This window comes from Taudactylus pleione, unplaced genomic scaffold (genome assembly GCF_031769625.1).
Source record: "Taudactylus pleione unplaced genomic scaffold, aTauple2 ptg000154l, whole genome shotgun sequence".
NCBI lineage: Eukaryota > Metazoa > Chordata > Amphibia > Anura > Myobatrachidae > Taudactylus > Taudactylus pleione.
This window is the reverse complement of record NW_028284556.1, coordinates 4,609,237-4,630,201: the sequence shown is the minus strand read 5'-3', so window position 1 is coordinate 4,630,201 and position 20,965 is coordinate 4,609,237. Positions and strand designations below refer to the sequence as shown.

The 20,965-nt window shown below is 43.1% G+C and overlaps 1 protein-coding gene across 2 annotated transcripts in view; it reads right to left on the bottom strand.

The window, feature by feature from the left end:
• MTHFD1L (methylenetetrahydrofolate dehydrogenase (NADP+ dependent) 1 like) overlaps nt 1-20,965 on the bottom strand; it is a 202,970-nt gene that overhangs the window by 178,598 nt on the left and 3,407 nt on the right. For both annotated transcript variants that reach the window (XM_088474356.1, XM_088474357.1), the window contains exons 2-6: nt 9,852-9,936; nt 8,463-8,513; nt 7,835-7,888; nt 4,802-4,920; nt 3,974-4,074 (exon numbers count right to left, since the gene is read on the bottom strand). In XM_088474356.1, coding sequence (XP_088330482.1) covers nt 3,974-4,074; nt 4,802-4,920; nt 7,835-7,888; nt 8,463-8,513; nt 9,852-9,936 — 410 coding nt within the window. The remainder of the gene's footprint in view (nt 1-3,973; nt 4,075-4,801; nt 4,921-7,834; nt 7,889-8,462; nt 8,514-9,851; nt 9,937-20,965) is intronic.

The window sequence follows — 20,965 nt, the reverse complement described above, 5'->3', positions numbered from 1 at the left end:
ATGCGATGCGTGTCCCTGCTGGTCGCACATTGCATCGTCAGATCTGCCGTGCAGTAGGGCAGATCTTACAATCCGGGACACAATGCACTGTAAAAAAAAAAAAAGTTAAGATGCAAGATAGATCTTAAGTCAGATTGAGTGTTTTTTACTCCAAATCATGTGTAGGACTGCCGGGGAGAGTTCAGGGGAAATCGCACACATCGTGGGATCGTGTGCAGATCGCTATGTGTGTGGGCACCTTAAGACTCCCCTCCCGTAGGCTAACTCTAACCCTCCACATAGTGCATAACCCAAAGACTCCCTTCCCATAGCCTAACCCTCCTCTGCCACAGCCTACCCCTCTGTGTCTTGCAGAATGTCGACATTTCGCTTGTTCAATGTCGACATCATAACTGCCAAAACTGTGGTGTCGAAATTATGATTGCCATCACTGTAAATGTTGATATGACTTCATCCCAGGAGTGACCAGCACTAATATGTATGGATAAAATATGTAGTGAATCCTTTGTACATATGGGCATTACTACACAGCATTTAGAGTCTCTTTGAGACAGGAATAAATCCATGTGGAAGGTGCCATTTTGCTCCTTGGAAAAATAATGTTTAATAGCAGGGGGGGAGCACATTTATATGTGAACACATTAAGATTTAAAGGGGGATGTGGTGGTTGAGTCCTTGTTCCCATATGAATTACAATGTAGAGATAGCACTATTCAGAATTTGTCCTGTAAGAACAAAAATGGAACATTACAATAGCACTTCTAAGGAAGAATTTGACCTGCGTCTGATCACATTGAAGGTTATTATTTTTGTGCATTGAATGCTGTCAGGAATCGGCAGCTGGCTCTCCGTCACTTGCCTGTAAGATGGATGACTCTCCTCCAGCAGGGATCCCGGCGTTCCTGCAGCCCTCTGACATCTGCACATTGTTGAGAGTTCAGGCCTACTATGTCCCCAGCACTTTTCCCTCCAGCCAGTCATCTTGGGGCAGGTCAGCTGACTCCTCAATGATGGAACATATATATATATATATATAATGTATATATAACATATAATATAGTGTGTATAAAAGTCTTTCCTGGTGCACTCACAAGTTGCCAGTGTAACATTGGACATATCCCTGCGTCCAGTGGGACCAGGTCTCAAGAATCAATCCTTGGATTCTGTTTGAAAATATTTGAATTCCGCTGCTGCTTAATTTTCCAGTGAGCCAGTCCCAATCTGCTTCTGTGGCACTCGCTATTCCACCTGCACTGTATGCACTTCCAGTGGGTCTATCAGTACACAGCGGCACCAGCAATACCGGTTCCAGCCCGGTCACCAGCAATAACTGTTCCTACCCAGCCACCACCAATACTGGTCCCAGCCCGGTCACCAGAGCCTAGACTGTTCCAGCCTGGCAATCCTGAGTATAGCTGGTTCCAGCCCTGGTGTTCCAGGGCAGTACTCTAAGACATACGCCAGCCTTCAAGCCTATCCAACCATTCCAGTATCCAATCTCACTTCATACGTAAGAGCTACATACGCCCGCCCAGTTTCCTCCACGCAAGCATCGCTGGAACCATCCCTAGTGTCATCCCAGGGAACAAAAAACCCAAAAGCCTGACAAATGCAATGCTATTTTGTACAAACTAAAGGTTTGATATACAGAATTCAGATACTGTGGTTTAACATCCCAGTGTGTATAAGCCCTAAAAGATCTAGATGCAAGTAAGCAAAGATGAGTGTTTTGGTTCAGATCATCCCGCCAAGTTCAGACCTCAAAATGAGGCAAAACGTCATCTTTCATGGACATGTGTGCTGAGATGTTGGTGAAAGATTAAGTTTTGGGTAGATCTGAGCCAAAACCGAAATGCTCATCTGTACAATGAGGGAAATATCCACAAAAGGATAGCAGTGTAGTACTACTATATGTTTCTGGCACTTAGACTTCAAAGTGGTTTTCTCATTCTAATGTGTATTCATTACCCTTTCCTACATGGGTGCATTATCTTCATCTTACATGACTGAAAAACAGCATCCATGTGGACGTAACCTTTGGGGTCTCTCCAATTTTTTGTTAGCTATATTTTTCACCTGCCCACCTTTCTGTTATTATTATTACATTTTATTTATAAGGCGCCACAAGTGGTCCGCAGCGCTGTACATACATAAAAGGGTACACAGAACATTAAATTACAATACAGTAACCAAAATATAAACAGGACACAGGTAACAGTTAGCAACACAATTCTCCATACACAATACAGCTCTGAAGGTGAAGGCTGTCATAGAAGTGCTAGAGAAGAAGGCTGTGAGACAATGGGGAGGAGGACCCTGCTCCTACAATCTAGGGGAGAGGGGAGACAGACAGATGACATGAGGCATGAGTGTGTAGAGGGAGACCCGAGTGCAGGAAGTAAGCAAGGTAGAGATGGCTGAGGCGGGAGGGACAGAGACCTGGTAACATGGTTATGTGGTTATGTGGTGGAAGGGTATGCTTTGGTGAACAGGTGGGTTTTCAGTGCATGTTTGAAGCTCTGCAGGGTCGGGGAGAGCCTGATCGAGCGAGGAAGCTCATTCCAGTGAAGGGGGGCTGCACGGGTAAAATCTTGGACACGAGCATGAGATGAAGTAACCAGGGTGGAGGAGAGATAACAGTCATTGGCAGACCGGAGTGAGCGGGAGGGAGTGTGTAAAGGGATGAGGTTGGAGATGTAGGGAGCAGTAGAGTTAGAGAGGGCCTTGTGTGAGAAGGTGAGGAGTTTTAAGAGGATTCTGTAGGGGAATGGGAGCCAGTGAAGGTTTTGGCAGAGGGGAGCAGCAGAAGTGAAACGGCGGGAGAGGAAGATAAGTCTAGCTGCAGCATTGAGAACAGACTGGAGGGGGGAAAGATGGCAATGTGGGAGGCCAGTAAGGAGAAGGTAGCAGTAGTCAAGCCGAGAAATGATTAATGAATGAATAATCAGTTTGGTAGCATTCTGAGAGAGGAAAGGCCTCATGCGAGCGATGTTGTGTAGCTGGAACCGACAGGATTGTGCCAGAGATTGCATGTGGGGGGTGAAGGAGAGTGTGGAGTCAAGGGTGACACCCAAACAGCGAAGTTGGGGGACAGAGGAGATGATGATGTTGTCAACAGTGATAGCGAGATTGGATGGAGTTAAGACTCTATTAGGGGGAAAGATGATGAGTTCGGTTTTGTCAATGTTGAGCTTCAGAGAGCGCTCGGACATCCAGGAAGAGATGGCAGAGAGGCAGCTGGATACCTGAGAGGACAGAAGGGGAGAGCTCAGGAGAGGAGAGGTATAGTTGTGTGTAATCGGCATAGAGGTGGTATTGGAGGCCGAAGGAGCTGATGAGTTCTCCTAGTGTAGAGGTGTACAGGGAGAAGAGCACCGGGCCCAGGACAGAACCCTGCGGGACACCAATAGGAAAGGCTGGAAGGGGGGGAGGTGGAGCCAGAGGCAGACACTGAGAAGGAGCGATTGGTGAGGTAAGAGGTGAACCAGGCATGGATGGTGTTAGAGATGCCAAAGGTCTGAAGGGTGCGGAGGAGGAGAGTATGATCCACAGTGTCGAAGGCTGCAGAGAGGTCCAGGAGGATGAGCAGAGAGAAGTGGCCCCTGGATTTGGCTGCAAGCAGGTCATTGGTGACTTTGGCCAGGGCAGTTTCAGTGGAGTGAAGTAGGCGAAAGCCAGATTGAAGAGGCTCAAGGATGGAGTTGTCAGAGAGATAGTTGGTGATGCGGCTTTCTATATATAGTAAGTTTTTTATTATTTTCCCCAAATGCTACAAAGCAGGTAGCCTATCTGTCCAGGAAAGGGTACAGTGAAAACACAATAAAGCCATTATTCCTAGAGTACATACATTTACCTTCATTGTAAAATGTATACAATAATTGCCAGTGTTTCAGTGAGTTACTGAACACTGCTAATTTTGTATGTACCCTATAAAGTTAACCAACACAATAAATTCTATGCATATCGGCCTTACCTATTTGTTCTATCAGTTCAATAATACTGCTGGCTGTAGGAGAAATGAAACCCTCTTGGGCATTGCTACGGACCATCTTCCCCAGGTTAACATCAGTGACACTGCAGGTAAAACATAAAGATGAGGAAAAAGACAGAAGTAGCTGAAGCTGAAATAGTTTGATTTTCACTTTTAAGCTCACATAACTGCTGTCAGTGTTTTCTAAAACCTTCACGTGCAACTAAAAATTGTGCCTCATGTCTGCTTATACAGATGTTAATTTTCCAATTTAACTAACAAAAATAAGAAACTGACCCTTCGAAGTCCCCCTCAAAACAACAATCTACACTCACATCTCCTGAAATTCTTTGTGCTGCTGTGAATGCTCTAATGCAGTGGTTCCCAAACGGTGCGCCGCGGTACCCTGGGGTGCCTTGGGACACTTGCAGGGGTGCCTCAGGTTAGTGATTCAGCACAAAATCAAATTATTTATGGTCAATGTAATTTAATGTGGACAAATACAAGCGCAAATCTGTCCCCCACCACATAGCTGACCCTAAGGACGACAGGTAAGCACAATTTACTTCATTTTACTAAAATTTTTTCTGAATTTCTCAATAACAAACATTCAGCTTAGGGGTGCCGTGATTCAAAAAAGTTTGGGAACCACTGCTCTAATGGTTGTTCTAGTCTAGTCTAATACAAAACATGTAACACACTGGTATGCCAGCATTAAGAATGAATAGAACAGGCAAAAAATATTGAGAAATAAAAAAAAAGGTGAGAATTCACCATTAAAATGTATGTACAAAATTCAGCGTAGAGAAACAAGTCAATGTATATTTTTACCCATCCACGTCTTTGTCCGGACTCACTGCATTAAGTAATTTGGAGCTGGGTTCAGACAAATGAAGGACCAGCCCATGCACTTTTGGATTTTCATTAAGTTTCAAGATTTCCTCAGTAATCTGCAACAGTAAACAAAACAGCTCTTGTTATGTTATATATAGTTGTCCTACGAAAAGGTATAAATGTCTAAATAACAATAGAAAATGATGTCTGAAAATATGAGGCTGTTTTTTGCTTTGAAAGTGAAAGAGTGATCTTCATTCACATTAAAAGGAAAAAGATGATTCCAAAAACAAATACGTTTTATCCCATTGCTACTTAGCTACACCAGCATACAATAAATGGCAATTAACCTAATGCATCAAACTCCAATTTCTCTACAGATTGTAAGCAGGGGCCTGTTGCATGTCTGTCTATCTGTTATTACCAAGTCTCATTTTAATACTGTGTTTGTCCCAATTGTAAAGCGCTATGGAGTATCGACTTTGTTATAGAACGATTATTAATAATAAAAAGTGTTACTGTGCAAAATCCAAGTGTTATTTTTCATTTGTTTCATTTTGGTCTACAGTACAGAACGAGCGATTTAGAATAAACATGCAAAAACAAAAAAGTTCTCTTTGCAGACCAGGTGTTCCATGGAACATACAGAAATAAAAAAGACACAATATTCACAGATTACAATTGTAAATAGCATTAAATTCAAAACTTTCATTGTAGATTGAAAAAAAAAAAAATTACATAAAAGGTTATTCTACAAAACAAACACAAATATAAATTACACTACTTATTATAATCATAATACATATGGGGGGAATTCAATTAGAGGTGATAAATCATTCATTTAACAAGTGTTAACTTAATGAGCATATTGCCCGTTAAATACACTTATCACCTGTATGCGCTCTCCCATTTATTGTGCAATTTATTTTGATAAGTGGTCTGCGGGCATTCGCCTGTTAATTCTTGCAGGGAAAACATGCCTAAATCTATAGTTGAAAATTGGGAAATCAGCCTGTACCCCCAAAAAAGGTAAATTAATAATGGCTAACAATATAGAAGTGTTAGTCACCAACATCAAAATTATTTTTGTGCAAAATACAGGCTCTAGAAAAATTAGGGGTACATAAAAATAGGTGTAAGTAGGTTTTTGGGTCATTAAAAAGGTGCCTGTCACTGCCAGCTGCAATGTTTAAAACACCAGCCCCATCCATACAGCACCCCCATTTACCATCCCAATCCATACAGCACCCCATTTACATGTCCCACATCTTTAAACCCATTATTCTGCACTTTGCAGTTTTTATCCCCCTGAATCTGACATGTCACTATTGGCCAAACTAAGCTAATTATATTAAGAAAAAAATCTTCTTGACTAATGTTTCATTAAGGAGGGTGTCCCAGTGGTTCAGAACCAAGCCCCGACATTTTTACCTAAAATAACCACATGCTCAAGGGGTCCCAATAAAAGAGAGACGTGTTAACAGCAATACAGAAGTAACGCACGTTAACTGGCCGGCTAATTGAATTGGGTAAATATTTTTTTATTTTTACCTGTTTTGACATTTAACACGCGATAACGGGTTATCGGGGCTAAATGGATTCATGTAAAAAGAATATAAAGTGAAATGACAAAAGTCATAGCAGTAGTAACATTTGCATATTAAACCAGAGATCTTAATTATTTTAGCTACAGGTTCCCTTAAAGACATAAAGGGAAATGTATCGAACTTTCTAAAGAGTGGAGAAGTTGCCCATAACAACCAATCAGCTCAGAGGAAGCATTTACAAAGTACATTTTGGTAGAAGCAGGTAGGTTGCTATGGGCTTTTCTCCACTCTTTAGTATGTTTGATACATTTCCTCCTCAGTTTTCTTTTTACCCATATTTAATCTCAAATATAATCTGTAGTTTATACTTTTTTTTTTTTTTTTTTAAATTGAGTATTTTTTTTTTTATTGGAGTTTTCACAAAACCAACACTCAATACAAACAGTAACAATAATAATTGCATATTTCAGTAAAATACATATACATCATCGTATCAAATAAGGGTATATTTACACCGTAATATGGTAGAGAAATATTCAGTATTTTAAATAACCCTAACATGTCTTCAAATTTTAAACATCATCTCGACTTTATAAAAATGTTGCATAAATTACAAACATATCAAATTGGTACCACTCAGTCCTAAACACAACATATTCTAATACAATATCACAATAAGGACATCTATTCCACCATATTATTTAATACACACAGCCATATCCTAACGTAAACAAAACCTACTTTTATTATAGAAAAAAATTGTGTATATATATATATATATATATATATATATATATAATATATATATATAAAAAACAACAATAATAATAATAATAATAATAATAACAAAATAAAAGAGAGAAGAGGAGCTTCTCCCAAGCCTGCAGTAAATCATAAAATCATTTAAACAACAATTGGCCATTACACTTCAGGGAGAGCATAACTGGACCTGTACCAACTGCCCCAAATACGGTCATATTAAATTGAGCCTTTCGAGTTAAATACAGATATTTCTCTTGTGTATTTTATACTTCTACCACCATCATTAAAAAAAATGTATATATCTTATATAACATAGATCTATCTATAAATATATACAAACACACATAATATAATGTGTGCTGCCCTCTTAAGGCAGAGCTCAGTGAAGCCCTCACATGTCTAACAGAGAACATGCTGCAATGATAACAGAGCATGCGGAAGTTGAGCTGCAGACAATGAGACGCACACTGTTAGATGAGAAAGTACAGCCGACACACAGAAATGTTGGCAAAATCAGACTCATTACTGGAAAACTACAGTTCATGAAAGATCTAAAATGAGTACAGTACATTTATGAAAAAAAACTTTACATTAATTAACCCATATCTGACCTTACACCATACAGTATATACACAATGGCTTCATATTTTTATCTTCACACACTTTTTCTCAGCTAAGGGAAGAAAAATAAGTTTAATACTGAAGTCATTCAAATACTGACCTCTTCTTCACTGCTCCCTTGGGGCAGACGTACGTGAAGGATATCTACACCAAGCTGTTAATACCACAAGAAAGAAAAATAGTTTAATGGGATTTGCCTCAGTTAAGTTTACCATTTATTAGCTGTAATGACAGATCAGTACAAGCTGGAGTACTAGGTGATGTACTACCATTACGTGTTAATTTTTAGCCGTATGGAAGAGAGTATCAACCACCTTATTAGTCAGCATTGTGTGTCTTGTCCACATAGGGGATGATTGGACATTACATTTTGTAGGCCCATTTGCATTAGCACCTATCCCCAGCTCTGTATAACTATATTAGACTCCAGCTGTTTACTTACTAATGAGGGCACTGTACACACCTCTGATGCCCACCTGGCAGTTCTCCTGTACTCCTTGAGCCATATAGCAAAATGCCCACATGTACATGCAACTATCCTTCCTTCACAAATTCTCCTATTAAAGTCCACAATACCATTTTATTCCATCCAATTTGTTTGCTAGTATTAGAAATATTGTCACCGGATACATTTTATACTCTAACAAAAGAAAAAAGAAAAACAGAGCCACAACAAAAATTCAGACATATAAATATTTACACCATGAACAAAAACCACTGACGCTTACCTCTTGCGCAAAGTGTTTAGTTGCCTGCAAAGTTAGGTCATCCACACTTGCCTTAAAGTAAAATAAAAATATTTGTAAAGAAAGCATACTAAAAATGTATTTTGTGTGGGAGATAACATTTTATTACATGCCAATGATGGCAAATCAAATTCCATGAGAAACATCTCTTCATTAAACCCAAATGTTTTATCCAAATTGTTTTCTTACAAAAGTGCAGAAAACCTTGGCTTGTACTGCCTATGGGCCTGATCCATCACCGATCGCAACTGCGATTATGCACGCTATCGGTCGATTGTTGCGTGCTGTCCATGCATCACAGTGCATGTGCGCGAACACTGTGGAGTGCGATCACAGGGACTATGCAGACCCATCGCACAGTGATTGACAGGAAGTGAACATTTGGGGGGTAGTGACACGGGGTGGGGGTATGGGTTGGTGAAACGCAGGCATGCCAATGCATTTGATTGCCGTTACAGGGGCATGCATAAATTAGCCATTGCTATGCCATACGCAGCTTGGGCTTTCACTGCGTGCGATGAAGTTAGCAATTCCTGAGTAAGGTCTGACCTTGTGCAAGTGTGCGTGAGGCGCCGATGGTACTCAATGTTACCGATGGTTTCGCAGACTTGCAAAGTATTACAAAGTGTGTAAGGTAAATTGGCCGTCCTAATGTTTGGCTGCGACAGCATTTCGATTGCAGTTATTAGCATATTTTCGCAGTGAACAAGCGTGCATAATCGCAATTGCAATCACAATAGCGATCCGTAATGAATCAGGCCCTATGTCACAATAGTTTGATTAAAATTGCCAATTTTTTACATTTATTAATAATCACATACTCAATGCGATCTGGGCACGATAATAGTGCCCAAAATCGCATTGCAGTATGTGATAATACCACCCAAATGTAATAAATTGCACATTCAGGGACAGGGGCTGCAAAAGGAGCCCGTGCCTGCGATGTGCTCGGAGTGAAGTGACCACATCACCGGTCTCTTCACTCCTCTATCAGGACTCCTGGGCATGCGCCGTCTACAGACCACGCTTGTGCGTTGGCCATTGCCGGGGAGGGTTCCGCCTGTGCAAAGTGTAGTTTGCCATAGAAACCTATGTGGGCTGCGGCTGCTGTTGGAAATGGAGGGACCGCAGCAGAGATTAGACATACCTGCTTCGATCACTCCATGATACACCTGGGTAATATTTAATATTTGCCAGTATCCCCTGAAAAGGGATGTTTTCGAGGAATAGACTGCAAATATTTAATGATGAATACAGTAGTTTCTGCTACACACTTACTATATGAGGTGGCATAACAATCCACTCACCTTCTACTCGTAATCTTAACGTCCAATGTAAAAACATTTTGTAGCTAATATTCGCTCTACTTACCTGAATTATAGCGAGAATAGGCTTAAAGGCAGCATTTTGCTTTTGCAGGCTGCTGAATGTATCTTTTGAGCGATGAACTATGTTTCTGTATTAAAAAAAGAGAAGAATTATTCATATTAAATATGTATAGGAAAATACATTAGGTTATTAATATTTAGGGTTTTAGTTCCCAATACAGTTTGTCCTTTTACTATAAACCCCTACAGAACTGCCCTATATTAAAGCTTCTATTTACTATCTCTCTAAAAATTTTAAAATACAGTTGTTGATGGGAGATATGTATGCACTAGCGCACGCAGGGGGGGGTTTCTGAGTACCCAGAAACCCCCCTGACCAACAAAATTTTTTTTTTCAGAGATGGAGAAAGCCTTGTCTCTGCACAATCAGCGGCATAGGTGAAACTAAAGGGTGATCCGGGTGTGCTCCGGACCACCCATTAGTTTAACCAATTGTAGAACTTGCTTCGCTATTTATCCCACCACGCGGCCGCTGCCGAAGCCTGTGGACTATCACCTCATAGCTCCGCCTCCCCCCGGCTCTAAACACAGCTGTACTGTCCTTTCACTGGGTACTCAATGAATGTGACGTGATGACGTCACATCGCTGGCGTGCCATCTTTGTACCTGCTGCTGTGTAGAACTGTCTTGAAGTGCCCAGGAGGAGCAGCGCGCTATTACAGGAGAAGGAGGATGCCGCGGACCCGATGCAACAGCTGTATGTCCACAGTCCTACACCCTGAAGGAGAGGAGAGGAGGAACCACCTAAAAGGTAAGTGTGTGGACTGCATTGGAATAGGTTATTATTTAATCTACTGTGTGTGACAGTTTGTAGACTGTGGGCCATGGGCCAGATTCAGAGCCGCTCGGAAGCGGCCACTCGTTCGTTCCGAGCGATGTTTGCACAACTGCGCATGCATACGGATCGTAATACGCATGCACGAACCAGTCAGTGCGGCCGAAAATCATTTGTTCGCTAAATAGCGAATGCCTTCTATTTTGTTTGACAGGAGGAGGCGTATGTGGGTGGTAACAGGGGGAAGGTGCTTGAAAACAGTGAGTGGAGATCCGAACGCAGGCGTGCTTAAAAGGTCAAAACGGGCGTTTTAAGGGTGTGCATAATTAATACAGCAGCGTCATTGACCACGTCACTGGGTTATTTTATAGTCAGAACTGCTCGCAAGATTGCGGTAGGAAAAACCAACCACAAGAATAGCGAGCAGTTCATACGCTGGTCGATGTACTCGATTAATCTAATAAATAGCGGACATGACGTAGGATGCGAGCGGCCAGGGGGGGTAGTTTTCCAAAAAACGACTGCATGTTTTGTTCGCTCGTTCAGACCTAGAGGCGTGAACAGACTGCAAAGAGCGAACGGTTCATTTGAATAGCAACCCCTTTTTTCTGAACGAGCGAGCGCAAATAGCGTTCGGCTCTGAATGAGGTCCCATGAGAGATGTGATCGAGGTAAAATATGATGGGCTGTGTGTTCATTATGGCAGCATGGTCCCTGCTAACATGATTCCCATTCATTATAAAAGGAGGTACATGGGGGGCTCACAAACACACTAGTAACAATGAAGGAGAAATACTGTAACAGTACTGAGCACAAAAACTTTTTAAACATCTGAAATCATAGGCACAAATCAGAAAATAAAGGGGATTATTTACATAATCTAAGGATACATTTTATTTTCTGTGTTCCCCAGAAAATGTTGCCTGTGTATACGGTTTAAACAAATATGTATGTAACCCCCCTCAGCCCTCCCTGTAACTCCCCTCAGTGTCTTCGCCTTCACTCTCCCTGTAACACCCCTCAGTGTCCTCGCCCTCACCCTCCCTGTAACCCCCCTCAGTGTCCCAGCCCACAACCTTATGGAAATCCCCCTCGAAAAATCCTGCGTTTGCCCATGGTATGCACCAGATTCCTAACTTCTGTGTGGTGACCATAAAGGTAATGAGCAGCTTTGATTGTCAGACACCTGTGAGAGACTGATAAAAGGGTGTGTCAGTGCGCTAGTCCTTCCACCTTACGGTGCCCACACACACATACCGATGTCCGATACGATTTTATGGCCAAATTCCTCATGAATTTTCACGGGAGCTCCCTTGCCATCGTGATCACGATTTTGGAAAAAAGACACCCAATCTGTGTTATGATCTCACGATCTATCGGATCGTACGCATCGTGAGATTGGCCATAACAAATCGTGAGTGAAAAAAAAAAAAAAACAGGCTCTTGACTATTGGTGGGAAATTTAAATAGCCATAACAATGGGAGGGGCTATCTAGGGAGTATAAAAAGCAGGCACCCTTTAAACTCTGTGTACATTCTGCTCTGCTACTAGATGAGGCTAGGTGTATTCCTGCTGAATCCTGTACATTGCTATTGTGCTCTTTGTATTTGGCTTGCCTTTTACAAAGTTTATTCTACCTGCAAGTGTGTGCTACCTACCTGCATTCTATCCTGTTCCTGAATTCTGTACTGATGCATCCCTATCGGTATAGAGTGATGGTTGCTGAAGCTGGGGTCCGGGAGATTAGGAAGAGGGCCCAGCGAAGAAGGACGAGAGCATGCTGGACCAAGGAGTGGCTGCTACAAAGGGATACCCGCTCTCACATGTCCCTGCTGATGGAGATCAAGGAGAACAACCCGGACGACTATCGGAACTACCTGCGCTTGGATGACGCCAGCTTCCAAGAATTGCTGCATCTGGTGACCCCCCACATCCAGAGACAGGACACAAGGTGGCGGAGGGCAATCCCTGCTGAAGACAGACTGGTGGCTACCCTGAGATACCTGGCTACAGGAAGGTCACTGGAAGACCTAAAGTTTGGCACACTCATCTCACCTCAGTCCTTGGGCGTCATCATTCCGGAGACCTGCAAAGCCATCGTAAAAGTGCTACAGTACCAGTATTGCAAGGTAAGTTAAAGAAAAAAAAAAACACCACACATTGGTTTCTTGTGCAAAGAAAAAATTTTATTTTATATTTTACTCAACATAAAGCAAAAAATTGCCTTCTTTTAGTACAATGTGCACTGACCTGCAGGCAACTGAAAGTGTGCACTAAACTGTGTGCAATATACTTTTTTTGTAACAAGTTCACAAAAGAACATTATCACCAAATTTTATGAATCCCAATAGGTAGCCGGCTGTATGAGATAGGGTGGGTCAGACGCCAGTTTGAACAGGCCAATACACACATGGCACGAGTATACATTGTGGCCCCGGCTTCCAGCAATGTGTACTTGTGCCATGTGCGTAGTGACCTTGTCCAAATAGCGTCATCACCATCCTATCCCATGCAGCAAGCACCTATTAGAATTCATCAAAATTTGGCGACATTAAAAGCAAGACAAAATTTACATCTCTGTATATTGGGGCGACTCATCTGCTGCATCCAGCAGAGCATTATACAAGGTGGTGCTGGTGCTTGGGGTGCTTGGTGGGGGAGTAATATCTAACTGGGCAGAGGAAGGGGGGGGTGGAAATACCTATTTGGGGCAGGGGAAAATAGCATTGGATCTGTAATGTATGTAGAATTTGAGATATTTTTGCTCATACAGCGACTCAAGAGGTTGTAGTTTAACCTTAAAAAATTTCTTTGGATATCTGTATCCAGATTTCTCAATGTGCTGTTCACATGAGCTGTGAAATCATCTATTGCTTCTGGGGGTTTCTGCAGCAGCCGTTCTGCGTTTTGTAAAAAATGGTTGTCACGTTCAGTAAGATTCTCCTTTCTCCCTTGTTTTTTTTTTCTTTTTTTGGGGTTGTTGAGAAAATGAGGGTCCAGGTGGAAGTTGAGTTTCCACTTGTGTGCTATTCTCCGGATCACTGTCACCACCGAGCAGACTGAGGTCCTGTGTGGATGCTAAATCAGGGTCTTGGTTGGGAGTCTATATAGGGAAAAAAAGATATAAAAAATATTAGTCATATTTTAACCCCTTTTTTCCTATTTTTACAGTTTCCTAACACCGTGGAGGAGTGGACCAGCATCGCGGAAGATTTTGAACAACGTTGGAATTTCCCTAACTGCGGAGGAGCCATCGATGGGAAACACATCCGCATCAACCCACCTGCCAACACCGGATCATACTACTACAACTACAAAGGATTCTTCAGCATCGTTCTCATGGCAGTGGTGAATGCCAACTACGAATTTCTGTTTGTGGATGTCGGCAAGAATGGGCGTGCTTCGGATGGTGGGTCCTTCAAAAAGACAGCTTTCTACCAGAAACTCGCCAACAAAACCCTCAACCTGCCCTCACTGGACCAGACAAAGCACAGCCTAAATTACGATTTCGTTGCAGACGAGGCTTTTGCATTACATGAACATGATGAAGCCATTTGCACACAGGGGCCTGACCATAGAGAAAAGGATATACAACTACCGTCTATCCCGGGCACGGCGCATTGTGGAAAATGCGTTTGGAATAATGAGCAACCGCTTCCGCATTTTCCACACCACTATCAATCTACATGTGGAGAAGATAGACTGGGTCGTGATGGTGTGCTGTGTGCTGCACAACTTTCTGCGAAGAAAATCTACTCAACGAGGACCAGTCCCAGCTAGACCAGAAGATGTAAGACTCCTGGAGGACATTGAACATTTGACATCTGTGTCTGCACCACCAACTACAACAACATCCACCGCACGTGCCAAAGTAGTGAGGGAGGAGTACATGACCTATTTCAATGGACCAGGTGCTGTACCATGGCAGGAGGACTGTCTGTGAACTACTGACTAAATTGGACATTTGTGATTTAACAACAAAAACATTAAGGATTTTGGTTTAAACTGTGGGCCTGATTCAGAGCCGGACGCTCTGACCAGAGCGCTCGCTCTGAATCAGGGCCCTCCTACATGAAAATGGAGCGGCCTTATGGATGCTCGCATAGCTGTGGGTTACCACCCACAGCTTATGCGAGCGTCCATGATGATGGTCGCGATGGTCAAGACCATTGCGACCATCGGACTTGCGACGGAGACCCTGCGGTAGGGTCTCGGTTACCGCAAGCCCTGGAGTGATTTTGGCTCTATCAGACCCAAAATCACCCCCACTGACATCACTAGTGATGTCAGTGGGACCGGCTTCAGAAGGTAGGCGTTCCCATGGGAACTCCTCCGTCTGGCAGCCATGCCCCCGGCACGCCCACCAAAGGGGAAGTGCTGTCAATCAACATCGACAGCACGCCCCCTTTGGTGCGAGACCCGGAGCGTCAGAGAGCCCGTCGCTAGCCGGGTCTCGCGCATGCGCACGACGGAGCTCCCTCCGTCGTGCGCATGTGCAGTGGGGCAACATCGACCCGCTTGCGAGCGGGTCTGAATGACCCCCTGTGTCACTACTTATCAAGACTTCTGCAACCTCCTCATCTCCCTCACGCTCAGACATCAAGATGATTGATTCCCTTTGAGGCTCTTGTTCACTGATGAATGACATCATTTGGTAGTACCACCGCGCAGGAGTATATATTTCATCTGTAGCCGCTCCTGATATTTTGGAGTCATCCACCTTCTTTTTTTCTTTGCTGTACACTGTCCTGAGATTTTGAATCTTTTGCCGTACAGTTTTCAGGTCTGCATCAGATCTGTATTTTTTCGTATACACCAAAAGTTCCTCTCGTGCGGCCAACTTGTGCGACTTATTGTGGTACTTCCGAGAACTGATCTTCCACAGACACTGTTTCGAGTGCAGGATTTCAATGAATCCTGTAACGAATTCACATTCAGAATCCATGGACATTATCTATGAATAAGAAAAAAAAAAGGACATTTAAATATTTGTGTATATAGTTTTGTTAAATGTAATGTTGTTATAGTTCACAGTTTTAATGTTTTAATATTTTCTTTTTTACAGGTTTTTAAAGGTTTGTTATGGTATTCTAATCATGTTTTCTTTTACAGGAATGTTGTGTTTATTGCTTGGTAATATAATGTTTTTCTTTGTTTGACAGTATGGGTTTTCCACCTTTGGGCCTGTCGTTGTGGTAGAACTACAGATCCCAGGATGCCCTAAAAACAGTTTCAAAGGTGGGTGGCAGGTCATCCTGGGATCTGTAGTTCCACAACAGCTGGAGACCGAAAGGTAGAAGACCCCCAGCTTTAAATGATGTGTGTTTTTAAATGTAATGTATGGTGATTTTTTTGTAAAATATGTGTTTATTTTTTTTTTTGATGTATTACACACATTGGTGGGCAGTGGGGGAGCTTAATGCATGACCCAGCCACCGCCCACCTCAATACGGCGGGCGGTGGCTGGGTCATCCATTTATTACCTGGGGGCACACATTGGTGGGCAGTGGGGAGCACATATTGGTAGTCAGTGTGGTTGCATTTAAACTGTACAAATACTCACCAAATATCCAACAAAACAAGACTTCAGTGTGCAGGCTCCCAAAGTGCGACTGTCTTGCTCCATACACGATGCTGCACAAGATGGCGATGGGGCGTGTCCAGGCTTCTGTCAGTCAAATTCCGCATTGTGTGATGAATTGTACGATTCATCGAGAGGGAAAAAACCCTCACGATCTGCTTCCATCGTGTTCATGGTTGGCTAATCTGCCCTACAGCACGGCAGATCAGAAAATGCGATTTACGACGAGCGGGGACGCGCATCGGCATCGTGCTCGTGAGTATAAACTCACGATTTGCACTTTTTTTTACCCGATTAGTCGTCACGATTCGGCGAAATCGTCCAAATCGTGTAAAATGTCGCTATATGTGTGGGCACCTTTAGAGAGGGAGTGCTCTATTTAGTTTAGAGACAGACAGCACCAAGATTTATTTTTAGGTTTTGTTATGCTGCTAAATAAAACTAGGTGCGGACTGGTGTGCTGCTGATTAGCACCCTTAATGCTGGGCATACATTGCAAGCTAAAGTGCCTGTCAGACTGAGAGATAGATATTATATCTGGCAGCCTGCAGATATCACAGATATCTCAGAGTGTATTGGCCTGATATCTGCGCTCCTCCCCTGGGGAGGAGACCTTTCCCCGTTCCTTCCATGTTAAACATTTAACTTACAGAATATCGCATCAGATGGGCATGCTGGATGATCAGGCATGTCCGACCAATCGATACTTTAACATTGGTCGGCCGCAGACAGTACAATTATAGTGGCGATCCGCTGATATTGACCCGATAATTGTATAGTGTATGCCCAGCACAACCTATACTTGCAAATATAACAGTCCTTATACCCAAAATGTCAGGACACACTAATGACCTCTGGATATCAAGATTACATCACAACGCAAGCAAGTGTGGCTATATGCTGCACTTACGGTACCTCTAGACTCGCAGATTTTTTTTTGCAGATCCATAGGCTTGCTAGCAAAAACATGCAAATCCAATACGAGTGCAAACCGCGGGGGTAATGAGTTCTGATGTAGTTTACACACCATTGCAACAGCAACTCACCCCCTTTGTGTAGGGGTGCGAGATTGTTGAAATTCCCCAAAACTAAATAGCCAGTGCTCATTGCAATATTCCCAATATTTTTAGAAATGGAGATGTTGCCCAAAGCAACCCATCAGATTCTAGCTAGTTAAAAGTTAAGTAGAATCCGATTGGTTGCTATGGGCAACATCTCCATTTTTAAAAACTTGCATGCAATTACATGTAATGACGCGTCGTCATTTATTGAATCGTCCCAACTGATGTGCAGCACAGCAGATGGAACGATTCAACAAATGACAGCCATAAACGGACCGTGCGTACATACTATACGATGTATGTGTCTGTGCAGTCACCGCCGAGGGGCTGACTTTTCATTCACCCTCTTCTGCGGGACCTTTCTTTGTAAAATTGCAGTAGCCACCTCCTGCTTCGCGCCAATAACAGTCAAAGCAGGACCGGCATTAACTCCATGAGTAGTGGCAATTGACAGCTATGTGTCCACTTCTTCTGGTTTATATTGTACTTCTGTAAACCCTATTGTGTGACACAAATCCCTTTAGAAGCATGGTGCCGTATAGGCAATTTTCACTCCACATGGGAAGCTCAGTATTGAATGGCTACCAACTGAAATTAGAGCTAAAAATAAGATATGCCATGCAAGTGCTAAACACATTGTGGTTGTTTGTAAAACACTGACAGCAGCGTTCTGGGCAAGTGTCCAAGCACATAGTATGAAAAAATAAATGAATACACCAGATCCCATCACACTCAGCAGCTGATATTTAAAGCGAAAAAAAAAAAAAGCTTTTGTGGACTACATAAAAAACTGCCAATATTTACCCTGCATGGGAAAAAAAAATGTATTTGCCTTGCAACATAGAGCTTAATCAGATTACATGCAATGCACTCGCACATGTGAGTCATCAAGACATCACGGCATCTCGCACCCCTCGCTCTGAGCCCGGATGCACATATATTTGCTCAGAGCCCTATGGGTTTGCGAGCACTTTTATGCTAATTCAGGCTCCAGTCAAGTGCTGCCATTGTTGCGATGACTCACATGCGCGAGTACATCGCGTGTAATTGGATTGAGCCCCATGTTGCACTGCAAATAATATTTACCCTGCATGGAAAAAAAAATTATTTGCAGTGCAACGTGGGGCTCAATCCAATTACACGCGATGTACTCGCGCATGTGAGTCATCGCAACAATGGCAGCACTTGACTGCAGCCTGAATTAGCATAAAAGTGCTCGCAAACCCATAGGGCTCTGAGCAAAATTATGTGCATCCGGGCTCGGGGCGAGGGGTGCGAGATGCCGTGTCATTGCCGTGATGTCTTGATGACTCACATGTGCGAGTGCATTGCATGTAATCTGATTAAGCTCTATGTTGCAAGGCAAATACATTTTTTTTTCCCATGCAGGGTAAATATTGGCAGTTTTTTATGTAGTCCACAAAAGCTTTTTTCTTTTGCTTTGAACCCTGAATCAGAGTACATCACGTGTAATTGGATTGAGCCCATTATTTTTTTGCTGTGCTGCCAACTCCGAGTCAGCCCCATAGTGATTAAGTTGTGAGATTTAAAAGCACTACACTTTTTTCTGAAACTTTTCTTTTAGGTCACAGGGGCCTATGCATTAATAATCGCGGAACTGCCGCATTATTAGTGTTTTGTATGGCAGTGAAAATTATAATTTTTTTATGAAATTAGGAACTCGCAAGTACACCACTATCCCTGAGCGTTATATCCCCGGCATTTTATGGAAGTCTTCCACGTTAGTGATAGACATCTCCGGGGTAATCTGACACTGCGCTGCGGGAGAGATATCAGAAGATCTCTCTCCTGCTCGTAAACCTCCGTTAGATCATTTTACACCATATAAACTAATGCAGCCGTATTCCGAAAAGCTTTGCTTTCTGGAGTTTGGTACATAGCGCTGAGGTTTTTGCATTTTTTATTAATGGACCAACATTAAAAGGAAAGCCTTGATCAGGCCATGACATTTACCTAGTCAGTCAGTCTGTTCTTTCCTTCCAAGTGTCAATCAATTGTTATTGTACTAGGTACATGTTAGAATTTTGTTTCTTTCTCTTTAATATTTAATGCGATCATTGGCGATCGAAAGCGAAGATCTGCAGACATCAACGATTGTCAAACCATCATCAAATTGGGAAAAAATAGCATGTTCAATTTTTTGGTCAGGATCAGTGAATTGAGGATTTCCAACATATTGGATTTACCAGATTTCCTGACCCCGGAAGAACGGGGAACTGGGGCAGTACATTGCAGATGTTTGGGCCCCATAAGCCCTTTGCAGGATGGTCAGTGTTCTGGAGTAGGATCAGTTGAGAACTAGTTAAACGATCTGAGAGCTATCCAGACTGCAGACCCCAACAGAAGTCTTGATGAAAATAACTTAACTCCAGCTATTATTCTTCATTTTGTCAGGAGAGTTGAGCTAGACCCTTGCATCTGCAAATCAGTGTGATTGGGTTTTAACACCTACCCTTCTGTTATTATTTACTAGTATGTGAGAGCCGTTAATCGCCGGGTTGTTAGTCTCTCTCTCTCTTCCACCCTCACATAGCCTCAGACATCTCGTCACTCGGCAACTCTGTTTGGTGTCCTGGTCCATCCATTGCAACAGAGGAGCCGACGGTGTAGGGCGCGAGGGCTGGCTCCATTTACTGACAGAGAGCGTGATTCAGAGATGGACACAGGGCCGATGTTTTGCTACTACACATGCGCAAAAAGTCTAGAAATCCCTGTGTACGCACCAACCCAAGTGTTTTATGGTGTTTGCAATTGCATACAGCACCAATAGGACTTGCAATCCCTGGACATATCAGGGTGGAGACTGGTAGGTGACCTAAAGTGACCGCAAAAAGGGCCCTTTCATGGGCGTGTTAGGGGAGTGTCATGGGCATGTCTGGGAATGCTGCTGCATTCCCAATCACAAATCCATAGCTTCAGGGGCCATTTTTAGTTGGACTGGAGGAGAGTAGCTAGAGTAGACCCTAGGCTACTGCAAATGTCGATGGTGCGACCGATGTTGGAGTGTTTACAATCTCCATTGCAAATTCACAAACCATGGAGCCTAAAAGAGGGATTCTCAATGCTCATACACTCCATTGCACTGTCAACCACATAGGGAAGACTGATATTAGCATTGGCATATTCCCGCAACCACCATTGCGAGAGCGACTCTCAATCTGGCCAAGAGACAGAATAGCCATTCACAATTATATAAATTAGGGATGGACATCAAATGGTTCACCTTTGATGGTGCCATCAGTAACTTCCATCCATACAAAATTAAGAGTTATGGTATAACATACCTTTGTTAACACTTTTTCTTTGAGGTCCATAAGGTCCACAGAAGTTACCTTGGGGTATGTGGTTGGAGTGATCCAGGCACCAAACAGTGATGGTCAATACCCATCCGTAATGTATTTAGGTCCTAATCCAGCAACGCATGCTAGTGCACTGCTGGACGCAGATTCCCCGATGGTCAGGAATATGCACAAGCACCTGACCCGTGCTGCGCAGACTGGCAGCAGATGGTCAGTGGTTGACAGTCTGCTGCCATTTCTGGGCGGGGAGGGGAAGGCGACGGCATCTGTTTCCCAAAATGGAGGCATGTCGTCGCCGTTGGGGGGGGCGGGGCCACTGGGAGCCACCTTACCTGCATCCCCGATGTTTCCATTTGCAG